Here is a 17,994-nt window from a genome sequence, read left to right on the forward strand (position 1 = left end):
AGCAAAAATAACACCGGTTGATATGTTTTATTTATACATAGTACTGTTACATAATGTAATGCAAGAAAGGGGAAAACGTTTACACCACATTAATTCGTATGCACATGAAAGACAGGTGTTTGTTCACCAGACTTCTCGCTGGGTGTCGGAAATTCTCAGTAGTCATTACTCTGTCCGCATAAATATAAATTAAAAATACAGTTCAAAAAGGGTTACTTGCAATAACAAAGTGGTGTCAAATTACCCTAGAAAACAAAAAAGGAGACATACTGCATCACTGATGACACGCAATGATTAACGTAGAGTCCAAAATAAGGTTCACACAACCTGGTTTCATGCACACTGGAATGGAACAAATTACCGTTATATCACAAATATTTTTTTTCCTTTACAGTTCGAGTTTATCAAATACATCGTTAATGCGCTCATGAAATGTACATATGCTAACGTGCAAACGTCATCAGTCTCGGTTAGCGGCAAACAGTTATTTACATGTAGTGCAACAGTGAGGTTGGGAAGGGAGCGAGAGAAAAAGAGAAATGGGGCACGACAGAAACCTGGATGTATTAGACGTGATTTAAGACGCATCCAGAACTTCAGAGAGAGAGACCGAATACAGGTGCACGCACATATGGATCTGTGCAAAAACTCTAAAGAAGGACCTCATGTTCCCATACATCCTTCAGCTGATTGATTCTCCTTCCCAAAAGTCGATCGTGGGAAACGCAGCCCTGGTCGACATTATTAAATTACATCTCAAAAACTTTCTAAAGATAGATCTTACTTTTTGTTATTGCAGTATTTAAATGACAATAATTCACCTAAATTTTGTCAATTATGCAGCCTCACGTCGTTCCATACGCATTTAACTGAAAAATATAAAATGAGATGTTTAAGTGTCCAAGCTGCTCTTTTCTATAAAGTGAAAGTGGATGGAGACCAAGTCAAGCCATTTCCTTTTATTGAGCAGCACATAAAAGGTTTGGAACAACATGAAGGCGAGTAAATTATGGTTGATTTAAATTATGTAAACTATCCTTTTAAATTCTCCCTCAGATCAGAAAGTGCCATGAACAGTCATCCTTGATGATAAGTGATCATTTCTGATTGTTTTATTTACTCTGATCTCTGTACAATCTTAAGTCTGGTTAAATGTTGCTACTTAATGGGATCTTGACATGAAATCATCAAGTTTTGTTCACACTTATGAACCTCACTAAACATCCCACTTGGCAAACATTTAGTACACTTAAGCTACTGCAATGGACCCCAAAATTAGCACATAATTTAGTTTTTTTTTTTAGTTTTTTTAATTAAAAGGCCTATTTTAAAGTGTAACCATGAAATGTGCATATTCATTAATGGAAGATTGTATCATTCAGACAGACATGACCTGCCATCTTTAAACCCTGTTCCCAAAAAAAAAAAAAAAGACATCACAACCACTGATAAAAACCAACCGTCGAGTTTAAAAGCACCATCTTCTCTCAATGCAGGAGGCAGACATGATTCGCTCATATAAAAATTCAAATATCTACATAGCTTCAGATTAAGTTTTGTTTAAAAAGATTACTAGTACTTCACATTTCAGCTAGTCTGTATGCAAGCAAGGCTGATTTCCGTCGTACAGCAAATAAAAGGGTAAAAAAAAAAAAGGATAAAGAAGAGATACCGTTAAAATCCAAACATAAAACCCATCTCTACGAGGAATACTTGAAATCCCGTGCTCACTTGTCCTGTTAGCGTTCACCGCAACTCAGTTAAATGTCCAGGTAAGTGTCCTTAGGATCTGGGGGTTAAAATGCTGGCTAAAAATCAAGAATCCATGATCTGTCCAATAGCGTGGCTTGTGGATGGGTGGAGTCGAGAGGGGCGTGGCCAGCTCATCTCTTCCGGCGACAGGTACGTTTGTGATCCGCGTGCCAGTGCTCCTGCTGACATTTGATGGAGCAGTACGACGTGTTCCAGCAGCAGTGGTACATCGCCTCTTCTTCACAGTTATAACACTGAAAAATAAAAAAAGTGGATACTGAGATGCATAGAGTTGCCAAGAAATTAATTCCTGGATCAACATTCATATTGGTGCATTTCCTAATGAAATGGGACATTCGGGTTGGACAGAATCAAAGTGTTTTTCCCTTTTAAAAAAGTCAATCAGTTTAAATTTACATCATAGCAATCATCACGATTGGCTAAATTTAAGTCTGTTGAAGGGGAGAGATATTTTCATTCTAGAGAGCATTTGATTGGACAAAAATCTGTTTAGTGCAGAATGAGTCATCAATATCTTTGGTTTGTTTTCCCAGAAGGACTAAATTGTGTGTTCACAATGTTTAGGAGCACACTAGCATTCAAAGCCTCAGAGCGTATGTGGACTAAGTCACAGAACTCTCATTTTAATTATGGTTAGAACTGGGGTGAGAGGTATGAGTAATATATATCATGTTATAGTTATTTTTGCTAGAAATAAGGTTACAGTACCAATAACATACCAGTGAAATGTAACAATTTGTTGGAATTAATGTAAGGAAAAAGTTGAAGACAAGTAAACAGTAATAAAATTAGAATAAAACACAAAATCACATGCAATAGGACAAATAAATGAAACAAGTCGTTTGTTTGTTTTTTCAAGTAGGTCTTGTGAATTAAATATATACAGTGATTTTTTATAAAAGCTAGAAAAGTTATTAAAATCAAGCCCAATGAGTGATTCTCTCTTTTTCTTTTGTTAAAATAGAAAGCATCGGGTAGTTATATAGGGCAGCAGACCTAATGCGTTAACAAACAACAAATTTTCCCAACTGTTAACGTTCACTTGAGATATAACCATAACCAATAGTGTACGTAAATACTCGCCCAGACGGATATTATGACATCATTATGTGTGTATTTCACAGTTCTAACGTGAAAAGACTGTAGTGCGCGCTCTGACAGGCGGTAAACCGCGCGCGCACGAGAAGTTTCCTGTCAACGTGCGAGTGCCGAATACAGTTCTTTTTCGGACCATATTACTTCCAATTAAAGATGGACGGATATTTATGCAAACATACAAGCGATTGAGACTTTATATTATCAGCACGCAATGTCACATCGCAGTGATAACTGTAACATTGCAGTGATAACTGTAACATTGCAGCAACAACAGATATGGATCAGAGAAGGGACACGATCTACTGGACAAAATCGTTTGTACCCAAACACAAGGTAACAAAATGCGCGGGTGGTGGTAGTTTCTCAATAGCGTCATTATTCAGGGTAACCAACTAAATCCGACTCTTCGTCTACAGAATAATAAGCCCACAACACGTATTGATTTAGTCAGGCAGTAATTGATCTTCATTTCCTAATTATGCCCTCAGAGCTGCAATATTTCCTAGAAGAGAATTTTAAAACTCAGGTGAATAACATGCTGAAGAACAATTTCTCATCTCCCAGCCACAGGTAGAAGCTATAAATAGACTGTAAATACAACAAGGCAGGCAAATTAGGCCTTCTGGGGAAAACAAGTTCTAAGATGAAAAATAATTAGGAACTTACGTTCACATACTGATCCAAAAAGTAAATGCTCTTCAACAGATCATGACACGAGTCACATTTGAATTAACTTTGCCTGATTCAAACACTCAAGACTAATTTTAAATTAATTAGCTAGCATGAATCATTCAATATAAATCATAACTTATTTTTTAAGTAAAACCATACTGTAACTGATCAGTAACTTCTCAGCTTTTGAATATTGCAGTTATTATTACTATATTTGTTACCCCCTTTTATTAATTAAGTCAGAAAATTCTTTGGTATTTCACATTTTACTTGAACTACAGAAAAACCACTGTGATGCAAGTCTGTTTAAAAACCTACATTATTCATTTTCCAACAAAACAACGTCAATATTACTCTGGAATGTTTTTAAAAAATGTTTAGTTTCACTTTCAGATGAAAAAGATTACCATACTCATGTTTATCAAAATACAAAACAACTTTGTCTCAAAAATACTTTTGTAAAATATATTCAGCCTAACTTACTAGTCTGAAAAACATCATGTAAAGCCTCAGTTGATACCAGGGTCAAAATTGGCCCAGTTGCAAAAGGTGTAGGCCTACTTTTTATTTTTATGGTTATATCTTTTAAAATACCTTTTTTTTTTTAACAATAAAAAATAAATTAAAAAAAACGCAGGATTTTTAATAAAGGGACCCAAACTTTAAAAATTAAATGATGAGTTTGATATTCTTGACACATTTTCAATGTCTCTTCCGGATGAAAACAGACTCAAAAGCATTTATATTGCATTGTTGACTGTCTGGTGGTTTTAACCCTTTGAACCTTCAGAACATCTTTAGGTTTGATACACTCACCCACTGTTTCTTCTTGGTCTGGGAAAGAAGTTGTTTATGCTGAGCTACCATCTTCTTCATCTCCTCCATGAGCTCCTCTTTGCACTTCTCCTTCACCTGTTTGCACTTTCTCTCCATATCAGCCTGCGTGCTGGACACCGCTTTGTTCACCGCCTGCCGTTTCTCTTCTTCCATCTCCCCTCGCAACTGTAAGGACGACCACATTGCTGAGTTTGCTGCGATTTCCCCCCCCTTTCCACCAACAGTGTGGCGTTCTTGGAGGAAAAGGGGTATCTTTAAATCTGGCCACAAGAGGGAGCCAAATGTAAGTCCGAAATGAAAGAACGTTCCTCACCTTGTCCAGAGCCTCTTTCAGGACGCGTTCAGTCTCCCGCTTGTTCTCCGCTTTCATCATTTCTTTAACGTCGCTGAAGATCTTGGTGTATTTGTCGTGGCACATGTTTTGGCAGTTGCCCTCGTTGAGCGTCTGTGTGCCTCGGTGTATCATGCGGGGGGCCGGTGAGGAAGAGGAAGAAGGCGAGCCAGACTTCTTGGTCTGGGTGTAGACGGACATACGCTCCGGCTGATGTGGAACAGCTGTTGGGATCTCTTGGCTGGAGCTGACGGCTTCCATCTCGGGCTCTGGTTCCTGATATAACAGCAAGGAGATGGTAAAGGATAACATGAACTCAATGCCACATCTACTCAATAAACATGATGCATTACAAACCTCTTCTTTGGGCTCTGAGACTTGGGAACGGCGACTCTTTTTAGCTTTGGGCTCTTGGTTGCCTTTTGACTGCCGTAAAGATCAGAACAAGATAACAAATAAAGCAAAGCCAATCTTGCTTATTTAAATGTGAATTTTGACATTTCTGTGCCACCAAAGTGCTAACCTGCTCATTGGATGTGGATGAGATGCTTGACTCCGCCTCTTCCTGTCTATCTTCTTGTCTTTCGTGCCTCTCCGACCTGTCATTCTTCTCTTCAGGCTTCCCCTTCCAGGTACGGCCCTCCCTCACGAAGCGCTGGTGGAGCTCCAGCTCATCACATGCCTTTTTCCAGCCCGAGCTGCGCTTCACCTGCAGCTGCTGCACACTGATCGTGATCTCCTGGATGTTGTCAGAAGGAATCCATGCCCTGCAGCAACACAGACACGAGCCTGCTAGTTTCACAAGCTAGTTTCTCCACATACAGATTTACACCAGGTATACACTTATATACAGTGCCCTCCACAATTATTGGCATCCTGTTTAAGATGTGGTCGAGGACTTCTAAAAATTCTCCTTTTTTCAAAAACAACATAGAACCCAAATGCAAAAAAAAAGAGAAAAATCCAACCTTTTATTTAAGTACAATACTTTGGTGGTAAAAAAAAAAAACACATTTAGAAAAAAAATATTTGAAATCATGTGTCCCACAATTATTGGCACCCCTGATGTTAATACTATGTACAACCCCCTTTTGCCAACAAGACAGCACTTAATCTCCTCCTATAACATTTCACAAGATTGGAGAACACAGAGAGAGGGATCTTTGACCATTCTTCTTTGCACAATCTTTCTAGATCATCCAGTGTCCTGGTTCCTCTCTTATGCACTCTCCTCTATAGCTCGCCCCACAGGTTTTTGATTTGGTTGAGGTCTGGGGACTGAGATGGCCATGGGAGGACCTTGAGTTTGTGACTGCTGAACCATTTTTGTGTAGAGTTTGCCACATGTTTTGGATGATTATCCTGCTGAAAGACCCAATGACGACCCATCTTCAGCTTTCTGGCAGAGGCCATCAGGTTCTTATTTAAAATGTCCTGGTAGTTCAAAGCGTTCATAATGCCATGCACCCTAACAAGGTTCCCAGGGCCTTTGGAAGAGAAACAGGCCCACCATCACAGATCCTCCACCATACTTCACGGTGGGCATGAGGTGCTTTTCGGCATACTCATCTTTTGTTTTACGCCAGACCCACTTAGAGTGTTTGTTGACCAAAGCACACGGTCCCAGTTGAAGTCCCAGTGCCGCTTAGCAAACTCCAGACGTTTACGTTTGTGAGTGTTAGTGAGAAAAGGCTTTTTCCTTGCATGCCTCCCAAACAGCTTGTTGGCATGTCTGATGTTTGTTTTGGAGACTTTGTGACCCCAAGATGCCACTTTTTGATGCAATTCTGTGACAGTGAGCTCAGGACTTTTTTTACTTCTCTTACCATCCTCCTCACTGTGCGTTGTGGCAAGATAAACTTGGGTCCTCTTCCAGCCTTGTTTGTCACTGTTCCATTTGTTTTAAACTTCTTAATGATTCCTCTGACTGTAAATATGGGCAAGTTAAAGCGAGTGGCTATTTTCTTGTAGCCATTGCCTGACTTATGAAGGTCGACACACATCTGCCTTACTTCAATGGTGTGTTCTCTTGTCTTTGCCATGTTGACAAATGGGTAAGAGAATTAGGCCTCTGTGTCACGTCATATTTATACCCCAGGGAAACAGGAAGTCATGAATTACTAATTAATAGTTCCTAGATACTCTGACCAACTTTAGCAACTACAGAAAAATATATTTAAAAATAAATCCATTACATTTTTCAGCAGAATTGTTAGGGGTGCCAATAATTGTGGGTGATTTCAACATGATTTCAAGTTTTTTTTTCTCTAAATGTGTGATTTTTTTGATGTGATGAACATACAGTACAACATCAACATTTGAGGTGGATAAAAAAAGTTCAAAGTTGTGCTAAGACTAGAATGGATATTGTTGTAATTCATGTATAACTTTGATGAAAAGTTTTGATCCACTTCAAATGTTGACTACTGTGTACACACACAAAAAAAACATTTATTTATATTTTCGGGCTGTGAAATTATAAAAAACAACAACAAAAAAACGACTTAAATCACAGATTCATTTGCTAATAATTTCACCTAATGTTATAACTTAAAATCATACATTTAATTAAGCATTGATTCTATTTGGAGATTTAAAGTAAAATTATTAAATATTATAAAATTAACACACATGTATAAAAGGTTAAAATAATTATAATTTATAAATTACAACTTGCATTAAACATAAAAAATAAATCAAATTGTTTTCCACATTGTATGAACAGAATTTTGTTTATATGAACCAAAGTAATATATTTAGCTACATATTTTGAATTGATTTAAAGAAATGGATGGACAATTTGAACTCTTTCACTTACCAGTGTTATTAAAACATCCTAATAGGGTTGGGTAGCTGGTTTTTAGCATACCAAGAAGACAGACTACTTTGCTGTTATTAGTACCGTAGTGTTATTTAGTGTTAAATTATTGTATTTGGGTTATGTGGCTTAGGGTTAATTGTGAAGTTATGTAAATTCATTGTGTTTTGTATTTAGACTACTTATATATTTATTTTTAAAAAGAGAGCCTCAAAACGATGGTAAATGACATTAAAGAATGTTTTTTAATTGAAAAAAAAGAAGAAAAAAAGTATCAGTTCAGGCACCGGTACCATTTTAAAAGTATCGATTTGGCACCGGTATTGAAAAAAACCCAAATGATACCCAAACCTAAATCCTAATGAGCATTGTAGCTCAAAAGACAAGGGAGGATAGCAAAACTAGTCTATTTTAGTGAACTTAAATGGTAAAAAAAGAAGAAGAAAAAAGAACACACACATTAGGGCGTGGTTTCACACACAGGGTTTAGATTAAGCCAGGATTAGTGGCTAGTTCAATTAGGATATCCAAATAGCTTTTAGAAACGTGCCTTAGAAAAAAAACTACTGGTGTGCATCTCGAGATAAAACATTGGCACTGACATATTTTAAGATCAGTTGCTTTTAGTTAAACCATCTTAAACACATTTTAGTCTGGGACTAGGCGTAGGCCTAAGCCTTGTCTTTGAAACGGGGGGTAAATCACTGCGAATATGTTGTGTATATTTGGTATATCACCCAGCTGTAATCAATCAATACAGAGTCAATAATCTCGTTTAGACTAATAATTTAGACAAATATTGTTCATGTTCATATTATAACCTGAGGCTCACCTTTGATGCTGGTGACCAAAGAACCGAACATCCACCTGGTTGCCCTCCCTCTGCATCACCTTGGCAGGCCAGTAACCAAAACCCTTCATCCTGGCCCAAACCAGCTCATGATTCGGACTCTGATCACAGACAAACATTGTTTTATATACTCACAAATCACACAGAAATCTGCAGGAATGAGTGTGTGTTTGTGCTTACACATGGGAAACAGAACCAGTTGTCGGGTCGTGCATTCGAGAGATAGAAGCAGTGTCTGCACAACATTAACTCGTTCAGCTGGAACAAACAAATAATTGCATAATTCATTGTTCATAAAGGGCCCAAAATCTTTGACACATTAACATTAGAATGTTGTGAAAAACCTAAACAGAAAAGCTTAACCGTGTTTGTCAAGTGCATTAAAAAAGCTTAAAATTCCAACTGTTTGCTCAGCCTGACCTCATGGCATGTGTCGTTGTAGAGAAGTCTCGCAATTTCCGTCTGATCGCTGTTGACTGTTGAGAGAGAATGTGGAATCGGTTAAGTTGACACTTGAGTTGTTTCATAAATCACAGCGATGACTGCGGTACAGAAGAACTCACCTCCGTGCAGAATGGCTGTGTTGTGAACTATAAGCTGAGCGTCAGCCCTGAAATCCTCAAAGCTCTTGTACTTCCCCTCTGAGATGTTCTGTAAGGGAACAGAAGACACGTGAGAATGTGCCAAGGATGATTGAAGATGATCTTTGAAATGTGTCTACTAGTGTACCTCTTGTATGTTCTCCACATCCAGAGGTGTGTGGATCAGTCTTCTGTACACGGGTTGCTTTGTCTCCTTTCCTTTCTTGTGCAGGTCCACAGCCTGAAAGAAGAAATCTGCTTCACATCTCAATAGTAAAATGCATGTGGAGAAAAGGCTTCATTTCTACACGATTTAGTGTGAAAAAAGTATGAAGCTAAAATGTGAAACGCACCCTTTCCTTCATGCGTCCAAGAATGAACTTCAGGTATGTCATCATTTCCTGTTTGTTCAAATTCTTCCTTTTACTGCCCTGTTAGTACACATCACCATAAGATATTGAAATCTTTTGAAACATTATAAATCTCTTTACTCTCAATTTTTTTAAATCAATGTAACATCCTTGCTGAATAAAAGATACATTTCTTTTATTTATTTTTTGGCATGACATAAAGCTATACAATTATTTGGGGAATTTTCTATATAGATTATTATATCAATGTCATTTCTATTTGAATATATATTGTGTGTGTATATATATAAAATCTGATCATTATTAAATCCACAATTAAATAAAATATTCTAGTTTTAATAATCAGAATAAAATTCACCAATAATAATTATAATATTGCTTATCCTAAATATAGGCTGTTGCCAAGCAACATCAGCAAATGGGCAAATGAATATACTGTATATGAGCTAAAGAAACAAGGATATGCTCCAGTCCGATGACCCTAGAAGGTTGTATAAAGAGCAATGAATGATTATCAGCTAAACTGGCAGAATTTACAATCTCAACTAGCCGTTTTCTACTGGTCTCTCTATACTAGAGATGCCCAAACCAGGGCCAGTGGGCCAAAGTTGGTCCATGATGACCTTTGATTTGGGCCGCCATGCCATGAGGGGAAAAATATATCCAAGAAAAAAAACAAGCCATTGAAGTAGATGTGTGCTGGTATTTGGTAATACTGTTTATCGTGGCATTAAATATTCACAATATTACATAGATAACATATTAGCAAAATTTCTATGAACTCAGAGTAGCTTAATTTCCATTAACGAGTCAAGTTTCAGAACGTTCTTCTAATGAAACCCTAGAAACTTTTACTTTCAGCCCGCGGACCTCAATCAAGTTCGATTTTTGTTCTTTTGTTGTAAAAAGTTCGGGCACATCTGTTTTGCACCCACCCTGCAGATGCCGCACTGCCAGTGGGAGGTTGAGTCCCGTGGCCGGTGGTCTTCAGACAAACAACGGAGGTGGTAGACACGGAAACAGCCGTCACACTCCATCACGTCTCCGGGAAGGTGACACTCAAAGCAGTACCAGTCGTGACTTTCTGCTTCCCAGTCCTGAAACACACACAAGTATAGTAATGCACATCCCCGCCCACCTGGGCCACCACCAAGCTCCCGCGAACAATACCACTGATCCAGGAAAGCTTTGTCCTGCAAATAACCTGCAAATACAATCTTGGGAAATAGATTTAAGATCAGCCCTCTTACTTTGAAATGCTTTTAAGATAGACTCTGGAGTTTCTGTCAAATTAGAGCCCTGAGAGACAAATAGTAATAATAATAAATATGTAGTCTAGGTAAAATCACCAGAAACATTACTTTCACATTCATTATATACACAAGTATGTATATTGTGTATATATATATTAATTGAGTTTGAAGCTGAGAAAACGCAGAGTATGAGAGCTGTTCTTATATGATTATTAGTAAAGGACAGAGAGAGCAAAAGTATAAAAACCCCACTCATTAGTTATAATAAAGAAACAATCAATCAAAATATTGTAGGTGTATTTGTTTATATTATGAGAGGAACACAAGCATGTTACATTTTTGCTTTTTGGATCCATTTAAATGGCCATTTTTTCATGTTTTTACAATGCTTCTGAACTATATTTGTAGTAGTAAAGACTTAAAGTCTGTTCTACACAGATTAAACACTTTCAAAGACTAAGAAAGCTACAGATTTAAAACAAAGAAAATACCATTATATACTTTCAGTCAAACGGCCATTTAAATCAAACCTCGAATATGACAAAATATTCTTTCAATGAAACGGTGAGCAATCACATTCTCACATGCCACGATCACATCCACCATGGGTTAAAACTATCCTCTAAAAATATCATCCATCTATAGTATATTTCTCGAAACACACCAACACACACCAGAGACAATCCACCATTTTCACTGATCTGGTTACAGTACAAAATCTCTAGGATTTGGCAAAAGTTAAACTTCGGAAAATGCTGGTACTGTCTACAAATCGTTTTTATTCTTACCCTTAAAATGGGACTAAACCAGTGTAAGACGTTAACAGGGGTTTAAAGCAAAAATGCCAAAGACAGTGACAAAAAATATCACCTTAATAATAGCATAATAATGCATAATATTTAAAAAAATAAATGAGTTGGTTTAATTTTACAGGTAATAGATTTCCATCCTTAAATGGACAAGCTAACTTCTGACACTGGTCTTTGCCCTAGTAACAGCTCAGCAAACACAGGTCTAACTGGTTCTGACATTGAACTGGTCTTGACATTGACATACAAATCTCGCAAAAACAAAATCTTGATTTGTAAAACATGTAAGATTAATATGTGAAGCATACGCACATCTTGAAAAAGAGCATCAGTAGGCAAAGAGGGCTAGAGAAGAGAGAAATCACTAAAAATGAGCATTCAGCGGCAAAACAAAGCGCACAAAACCTCACACAGAACAGTACTGAAGTGACATCAAGCTTGCTGATGCCAGTATAAAAAGTGTGTATTATCATAATATTTAGATTGATACTTAAACAGAACGATTTAGATTTCATGGAAAATTTAAATTTTGGAGACAAAAGTCTGAAGGCCACATAGAAGCTTTTTTTCAGTTCAGCTACTGTCCCATGTACAGGTTACACATACTATTTACTAAAGGGCAGATTATGTTGTTAATTAAAAAAAAAATCACAGCAACTGGACGTGAACATACCTTGCTTTCTTCTGACATCTGCTCCTGCGATTGCAAGTGATCCAAAAAACATTGTTTAAAATCCTAATCTGAGAGCTGGGATTGGCTGAAACTAACCACAGGCGCTCCGTGTTAGGGACTCGCAGGTGGGTGTTTGGTGTGAGAAGTACCGGAATTCAGCACAGTCACAACATGAACATTAAAATACACTGCTATCATATTCATAAATATGCTGTTTTTACATTACATTCAAAATTTTGGGGTCAGTAAGATTATGTTTTTTGAAGCCACATATTATGCTCCAAAGCTACATTTATTGGGGAAATTTTTTTGTAACATCATATATGTCTTTACTGTCACATTTGATCAAATGTAATTCATCCTTGCTCAATTAAAAAATTAATTCTTAATTTAAAAAAATTATCGACCCAAACTTTTGAACAGTAGTGTACATGTAGGAAGATCTTTCATGCAAAAAAAAGAAAAGAAAAAAGACTTTTCTCGATTTTTTTTAAATGAAGACGACACATATGGCTGATGAAGACTGGGACGAATGCGTATGTTCCTAGTGGCAAGCCATTCCCCAAAAACAAACAGTGCTTCCTTCAAACATGCTCTCTCACACAGCAGAGGAATGTCTCTATGTGCTGGTGAAGGCACTGAAACATCTGCATCTACCATTACTAGTGCATATGAAGGACGTTTACAGCTGAAAACTCACTGTTGAACATTAAAGTCATGAACAAACTGATTTTCTGGTCCATATAAGCTAAGCAACTAATCAAATATTTGCTGATGGACTTCATGGTTCATGACTGTCTTGGAGCCGGCAGCATATCTACATTTTGAGCTCTTTATTTCATTTGATTAATGTGCAGTAAAACCAAGCCATGTTTACCTTTCACATTTTTATCTAAGAGGCATGTAGATAAAAGTATGTTGTTTAAAATAGACATGCTCTGGTATATGTCTCACCATCTCGTCTCCTGGGAGCCAGTATCCCTCTTGTTCGATCCCGGCTTTGGAGCCTTTGCAGCCCACGGTGAGCGTTTCCACCACCAGACCGTCTTTCACGGCCAGAACCAGCTGCCTGGCCGTTTCTTTAGGGTGCATCCCATACACACGACTTAAATATCTGCATGAAAACAAGGCCATCTCTTAAGATATTTTAAAGGAATACATTAAAGGTATAGGTCGCCCAAAAATGAAAATTCGGTCATCATTTACTCTAGGAGTGTAACGGTTCAAATTACTCACGGTTCGGTTTTTGTATCACGGTTTTAGGGTCACAGTTTCAGTACGGTTCGGTATGTGCTATGTTCAGGGAAAAAAGGACTACTGTCAAATAACAATAAAGAGAATAAGAACAAATAATCAAACTACAAGCAACAGCACAAATAAATACAACAGACCAAAGATACAACTAAAATAAACAGTGCTTTTTTGAGGCTTTTCAGGTAGGTCTAACAGAAGTTTTCAGGTACAGAAATTGAATAAAGTACTCAAATGTAAAATAAAATTGCATATTTCCCTGTATAAATTGAAGATTAATCCTTATTAAAGTTACAAAAGTTATTCAGTCAAGAGCAGTGAGTGATTTCCTTGTCTTTTGTTGTTTGATTAACATTGAAAACAGACAGCAGAAATATTAAGCTGCTGTCACTTTAAGACAAAGCACTGATCCAATACACTGATACTGAACAAATGCGTTGTCGTTCTCGACTGTTTATGTTCACTGAGGACATAACCAACTATATTTGCTAGGAATAGGATACTCGACAAGACGGGCACGTTGACATCATTTTTGTGAGAATTTGTCCGTTCAAACACAAGACTTGACAGAGAACTCAATATTTGTGCGCTGTCTGATACGCGGCTTTCCACAGCAAGGTTCAGATGAGTGCACACACTCTCGCGTCTTCTTGCGCTTGAATGTTTAAATTGACTGGTCATATTAGGGCATACAGCACTCGCATTGAACAAAGTTTACAAAGAGTGACTGTTTTGTCCATGTTTTTTTGTTTGTTTGTTTTTCGCTGTTGTAAAGTATTGGGAAACCAGAATGTGTATCCATCGACAGAAACATACATTATCCAAACTCTGTCTGTCTGTTTAACACATTTTCAACAAACCATATTCTATATGCTTCGTCAGATTTGAGATGAACCGCGGTGCAAGTGCTTGCTGAACCGTGGATGGAGAACGGTATGGTTTGATTTTTTACCGAGAACCGTTACACCCCTAATTTACTCACCCTAAAGTTCTTCCAAACCTGTATACATTTCTTTGTTCTTTGTATTTTGAAGAACAGTTGTGGGGCACCATTGACTTTTATAGTATTTTTTCCCATACTATGGAAGTCAATGGTGCCCTACAACTGTTTGGTTACAAACATTCTTCAAAATATCTTCTTTTGTGTTCAGCAGAAGAAAGAAATTCATACAGGTTTGGAACAACTTGAGGCTGAGTAAATGAGGAAAGAAATTTTCATGTTTGGGTGAACTATCCCTTTAAAATGCGATAGTGTTATTAAAGGGAGTCGAGTTAAAGCAATTACTTTGAGATTCTGTCCATGTTTGCGATTTGTTTCTGATTGCGGATGACCTCAATGGCCGACCAGACATACTGAACCACCTTAGGGTCTGCTTGCCTCTTCTTCACCACCCTTGACATCGTGGCCAGTTCCAACCTAGGAGGAATACCAAAACCCTTGAACAAATACTCACGCTTCCCACAATAAACAAAGTACGGGCTTAAAAGCTTAGGTGCTTGCATATAAGCAAAATGTACATATTTGTTAGTCTCGTCAGAGAGAGCATTAAATTACACCATTTCTCTAAACAGTGCATCTCATAAATGATTACCCTTTTCATTGTTGTGACTTATTCAAGTCTCCATCTACATGGACTCTAAACTCGATGTTCTCTTTATAAAGAGCTCTTGCAACTAACCACACGAGGTTAAACATTAAGCTTATAAAACTCCCTTTAGAACAGTTCTGTTAATGTCAAAGGATATCAAAGACAACAACAAGAAAAACTAAACATTGTCCTTCCCATCATCATAACAGAACAGCAGAGATTTACAGTCAAAATGACATGTAGAGTGCAAACCCAGTTCTATAAAAACCCTCAACAGTGCAAAGTGCCCGCAGTATTTTAGGTCTCCATGTGGAATGAAAAACAGATAAAAACGACGGTCACATTTAATGCTGTTGTGCATACTGTAAGTTACAGCTTCTCCAATCAACTGCCAGATGGTTCTAAAACTCCTTCTGTACGATGCAATTTATTAATGAAAGTGCATTCTAATGAGTTTCCAGGAATAAGAACAAAAAGACACACTCATTAATTAAATTACGGAAATAACAGTTTTCGAGGTACAAGACATTAATCTAACAATGTTGTAAAGCCTTAGCTGACAAATGTTGATTCCATTTCAATAAACAAATAAAGTCTGGAAAGAACAGACGTAGAATGATATGCAACACCATGACATTATTCATGTGGGGGTAAAAGAAAAACTTTAGTCATTTGCATTTTACAACATTCAAAAGTGCACTCAATTTGCTCATGCCTAGTGCTTTTTGTTGCAGTTATACTGACTCCTATTGGCCTGGATGCTTGAAGTTTGAATACTAAATACTGCTGGTCACCACACACCTGTCTATCATTATACTTTGTAAAGCACCTTGGTCATGCCTGAAACTGTTATATGTAGGTAAAACATTGGGTGAATTCCAACTGGCGTTTTTGCATCCTTGAAGGGCACTTTGGGAAGGAGACGCCATTTGTAGGGGCATTCCAAATGAAAGTGAACAATTGAATCCCTTCGCAAGGTCCCTTCCACAAGTCTGTCAGTTAAGGGAGCATGCAATGGTTACTTCAAGGAAGTGATTTAATTGTTTATTGTCATCTGACCCTGGGTGGCAAATCCTCACAATTGATTTAGATTTAGATATGCCGGAAGCGTTAGAGTTAACGTATAAACAATAATTCAAGTTGTTTTGTTTTTTTGTTATATAGACAATTTTTTTGTCATGCGTTTCATATTTAGTTTTAAAAAAGTTTCATAGGTAAGAAATGTTTTTAATGCCTCATGTTTAAAAACTTATAAAGTTAGCAGATCAGCAACACACATATAAAGCATTTTAAAAACTTCATTATAAAAGTACATTTATTTGTATATATCATATTAACAGCAATAATAGGCTATTCCTGTTGTTGCTGTGTGTGGTAAGATTCCATGTGAAGCTAATGAGGAAATTACATGGTCTTGCTTTGCTCCCTTTGCCAAGTGCGTTCCAAATGGCATAATTACTACACACAAGTACCCTGCTCCCTCCAAAGTCTCCACTTCAAGGGCTCTGCCCTTCTGAGTGAGTAGGGCATAGGGATGCTCATTCTGAATGGAATTTACCCATTTGCTGAATTCGGAACCGCATCCGCATGACTCTTTAATTCTTTTACCATACAGTATCTCTATCGCAGAAATACTAAGTAGTATGCAGTTCCGAATTCAGCAATTATTATTATCATCACTACTAGCAACTTGGCCATTTGCATGGCTGGTCACGTGACGTCAACATAGCAGCACCTATGAAGTGGCGACCTGCTCAATGTAGAATAAAAACGCCTTTGTGGAAGTCTGATATACATCTACATTCTTAATCACGCGTATTTTAATTTTATTAATGTATTTATGTGTAAAAAAAAAAAAATCAATGAGTGCTGCTTTGATGTCACCAGCGAGACCTGTCGCTTTATTGCGCAATACAGAAAGGATGAGAACCGATCGCTTCCTGATCGAATATTACCACAACAGCGTTATGTTTTGTAACAATCTTAACTTTTATTCACACTATTACAGTCTACAAATGTTGCCAGTGTTTTTTTAAACCGCCCACGGATGGCTACTACAGTATCAACAGCAGCTCATGTCCACAGCCCGAGTGCTGGAATGTATGGCGCAAAAGCATTAAGAACACGTTTATATTAACGAAGCGACCAAAATAATGTCATTTCAAAAACCATGATGACTTTAACAGCTGCCTGTCTCATTTATGATAAATCAAATCCAGCGCAAACCCAGCTTTTCGGTCACAGTGCCTAAAAGAAACAACATACGGATGTCTAAGAGTCGCAAAACTACAAACGTTAGGACATCGTAAACGCGCGAGCTGTTTTTGTCACGCGCTTCATATAATCAAACCGCAACGAATCACGATTAATAACCGAATCAAATTTAAAATGGAGGGAAAACCTTAATCGGTGCCTAGACATTCTTGTTGGTTGGTTGGTGAGCTACATGGACGCCATGTTGATATCCCTCCCTCGTTTCTAGACAAAACCAACCAGTTGGGAGTGGATTTTTTTGTTCTTCTTTGCCGTGAATGTCATGAAATCGATCCGGTTTATGCGCTCACTTACCGCTGTCCGACAGCTGATCAAACGCCTCGCCGTTCAGTCGCACTTTAGGATGTAACGCAGCGCTGGTTACATTTGTGTTTCCGGAGTTAAATGTCAGAATTGTGGTTGGTTGGAGGAGCCCGGCCACAGTTGAGAGCTCGGAGGGGGTAAACAGACACAGTACAGGCTGTGGGGGAACTCTAGTGGCAGTACGCAGGAGTTGCGCGCTTTACTTTGCACGTCTCACCTTTTTTCACTTTAACTTAGCCTACTACATTTCCCCACGTTTTCACAGACAAGGTTTAAGCCTAGTCCCAGTCTAAAACGCATGGTTGAGCTGTTTTAACTGAAAGCAACTTGCACTGACTTATCTTAAAATATGTCAGTGCCATTGTTTTGTCTCAAGATGCACACCAGTAATGTTTTTTTTCTTCTAAGGCACATTTAAAAAAAAAGCTATACTTAAATGTCCTAAATAAAACTAAGACCTAATCCTGGCTTAGTCTAAGCCCTGTGTGTGAAACCGGGCCTTATTTTACTA

At 37.7% G+C, this 17,994-nt stretch overlaps 1 protein-coding gene across 15 annotated transcripts; it reads right to left on the reverse strand.

The window, feature by feature from the left end:
• Positions 1–12: 12 nt before the first annotated feature.
• On the reverse strand, positions 13–17,632 carry zmynd11 (zinc finger, MYND-type containing 11). Of its 15 annotated transcripts, XM_077245013.1 has the most exons (18): positions 17,475–17,626; positions 14,603–14,734; positions 13,303–13,359; positions 13,021–13,180; positions 12,067–12,090; positions 11,706–11,738; positions 10,267–10,428; positions 9,314–9,391; positions 9,109–9,201; positions 8,943–9,030; positions 8,800–8,855; positions 8,560–8,637; positions 8,362–8,480; positions 5,235–5,478; positions 5,069–5,137; positions 4,694–4,987; positions 4,360–4,545; positions 13–2,006 (listed from the first exon to the last, which is right to left on the reverse strand). In XM_077245013.1, exons 4-18 carry the CDS (start codon positions 13,156–13,158, stop codon positions 1,884–1,886), a joined length of 1,785 nt encoding a protein of 594 aa, XP_077101128.1. In that variant the 5' UTR covers positions 13,159–13,180; positions 13,303–13,359; positions 14,603–14,734; positions 17,475–17,626; the 3' UTR covers positions 13–1,883. The 15 variants fall into 15 exon arrangements, 14 of the variants coding, with proteins under 14 accessions (XP_077101128.1, XP_077101123.1, XP_077101127.1 ...); XR_013207319.1 differs by lacking the exons at positions 13,303–13,359; positions 17,475–17,626 and adding an exon at positions 17,308–17,438 and having other exon boundaries at positions 4,360–4,613; XM_077245008.1 differs by lacking the exon at positions 13,303–13,359 and having other exon boundaries at positions 17,475–17,632.
• Positions 17,633–17,994: the final 362 nt, after the last annotated feature.

The sequence above is a fragment of the Siphateles boraxobius genome, unplaced genomic scaffold (genome assembly GCF_051911475.1).
Source record: "Siphateles boraxobius isolate OS27281-9 unplaced genomic scaffold, OSU_SipBor_1 26, whole genome shotgun sequence".
Classification (NCBI taxonomy): domain Eukaryota; kingdom Metazoa; phylum Chordata; class Actinopteri; order Cypriniformes; family Leuciscidae; genus Siphateles; species Siphateles boraxobius.

Coding starts and splice junctions, on each gene's coding strand:
- zmynd11 (XM_077245006.1), bottom strand. CDS start 17,327: ATGTCTAGGCACCGATTAAG. Junction 8,638..8,799: donor ACAACGACACATGCCATGAG/GTCAGGCTGAGC, acceptor TGTTTGTTCCAG/CTGAACGAGTTAATGTTGTG. Junction 4,546..4,693: donor TGAAAGAGGCTCTGGACAAG/GTGAGGAACGTT, acceptor TCGTCCTTACAG/TTGCGAGGGGAGATGGAAGA.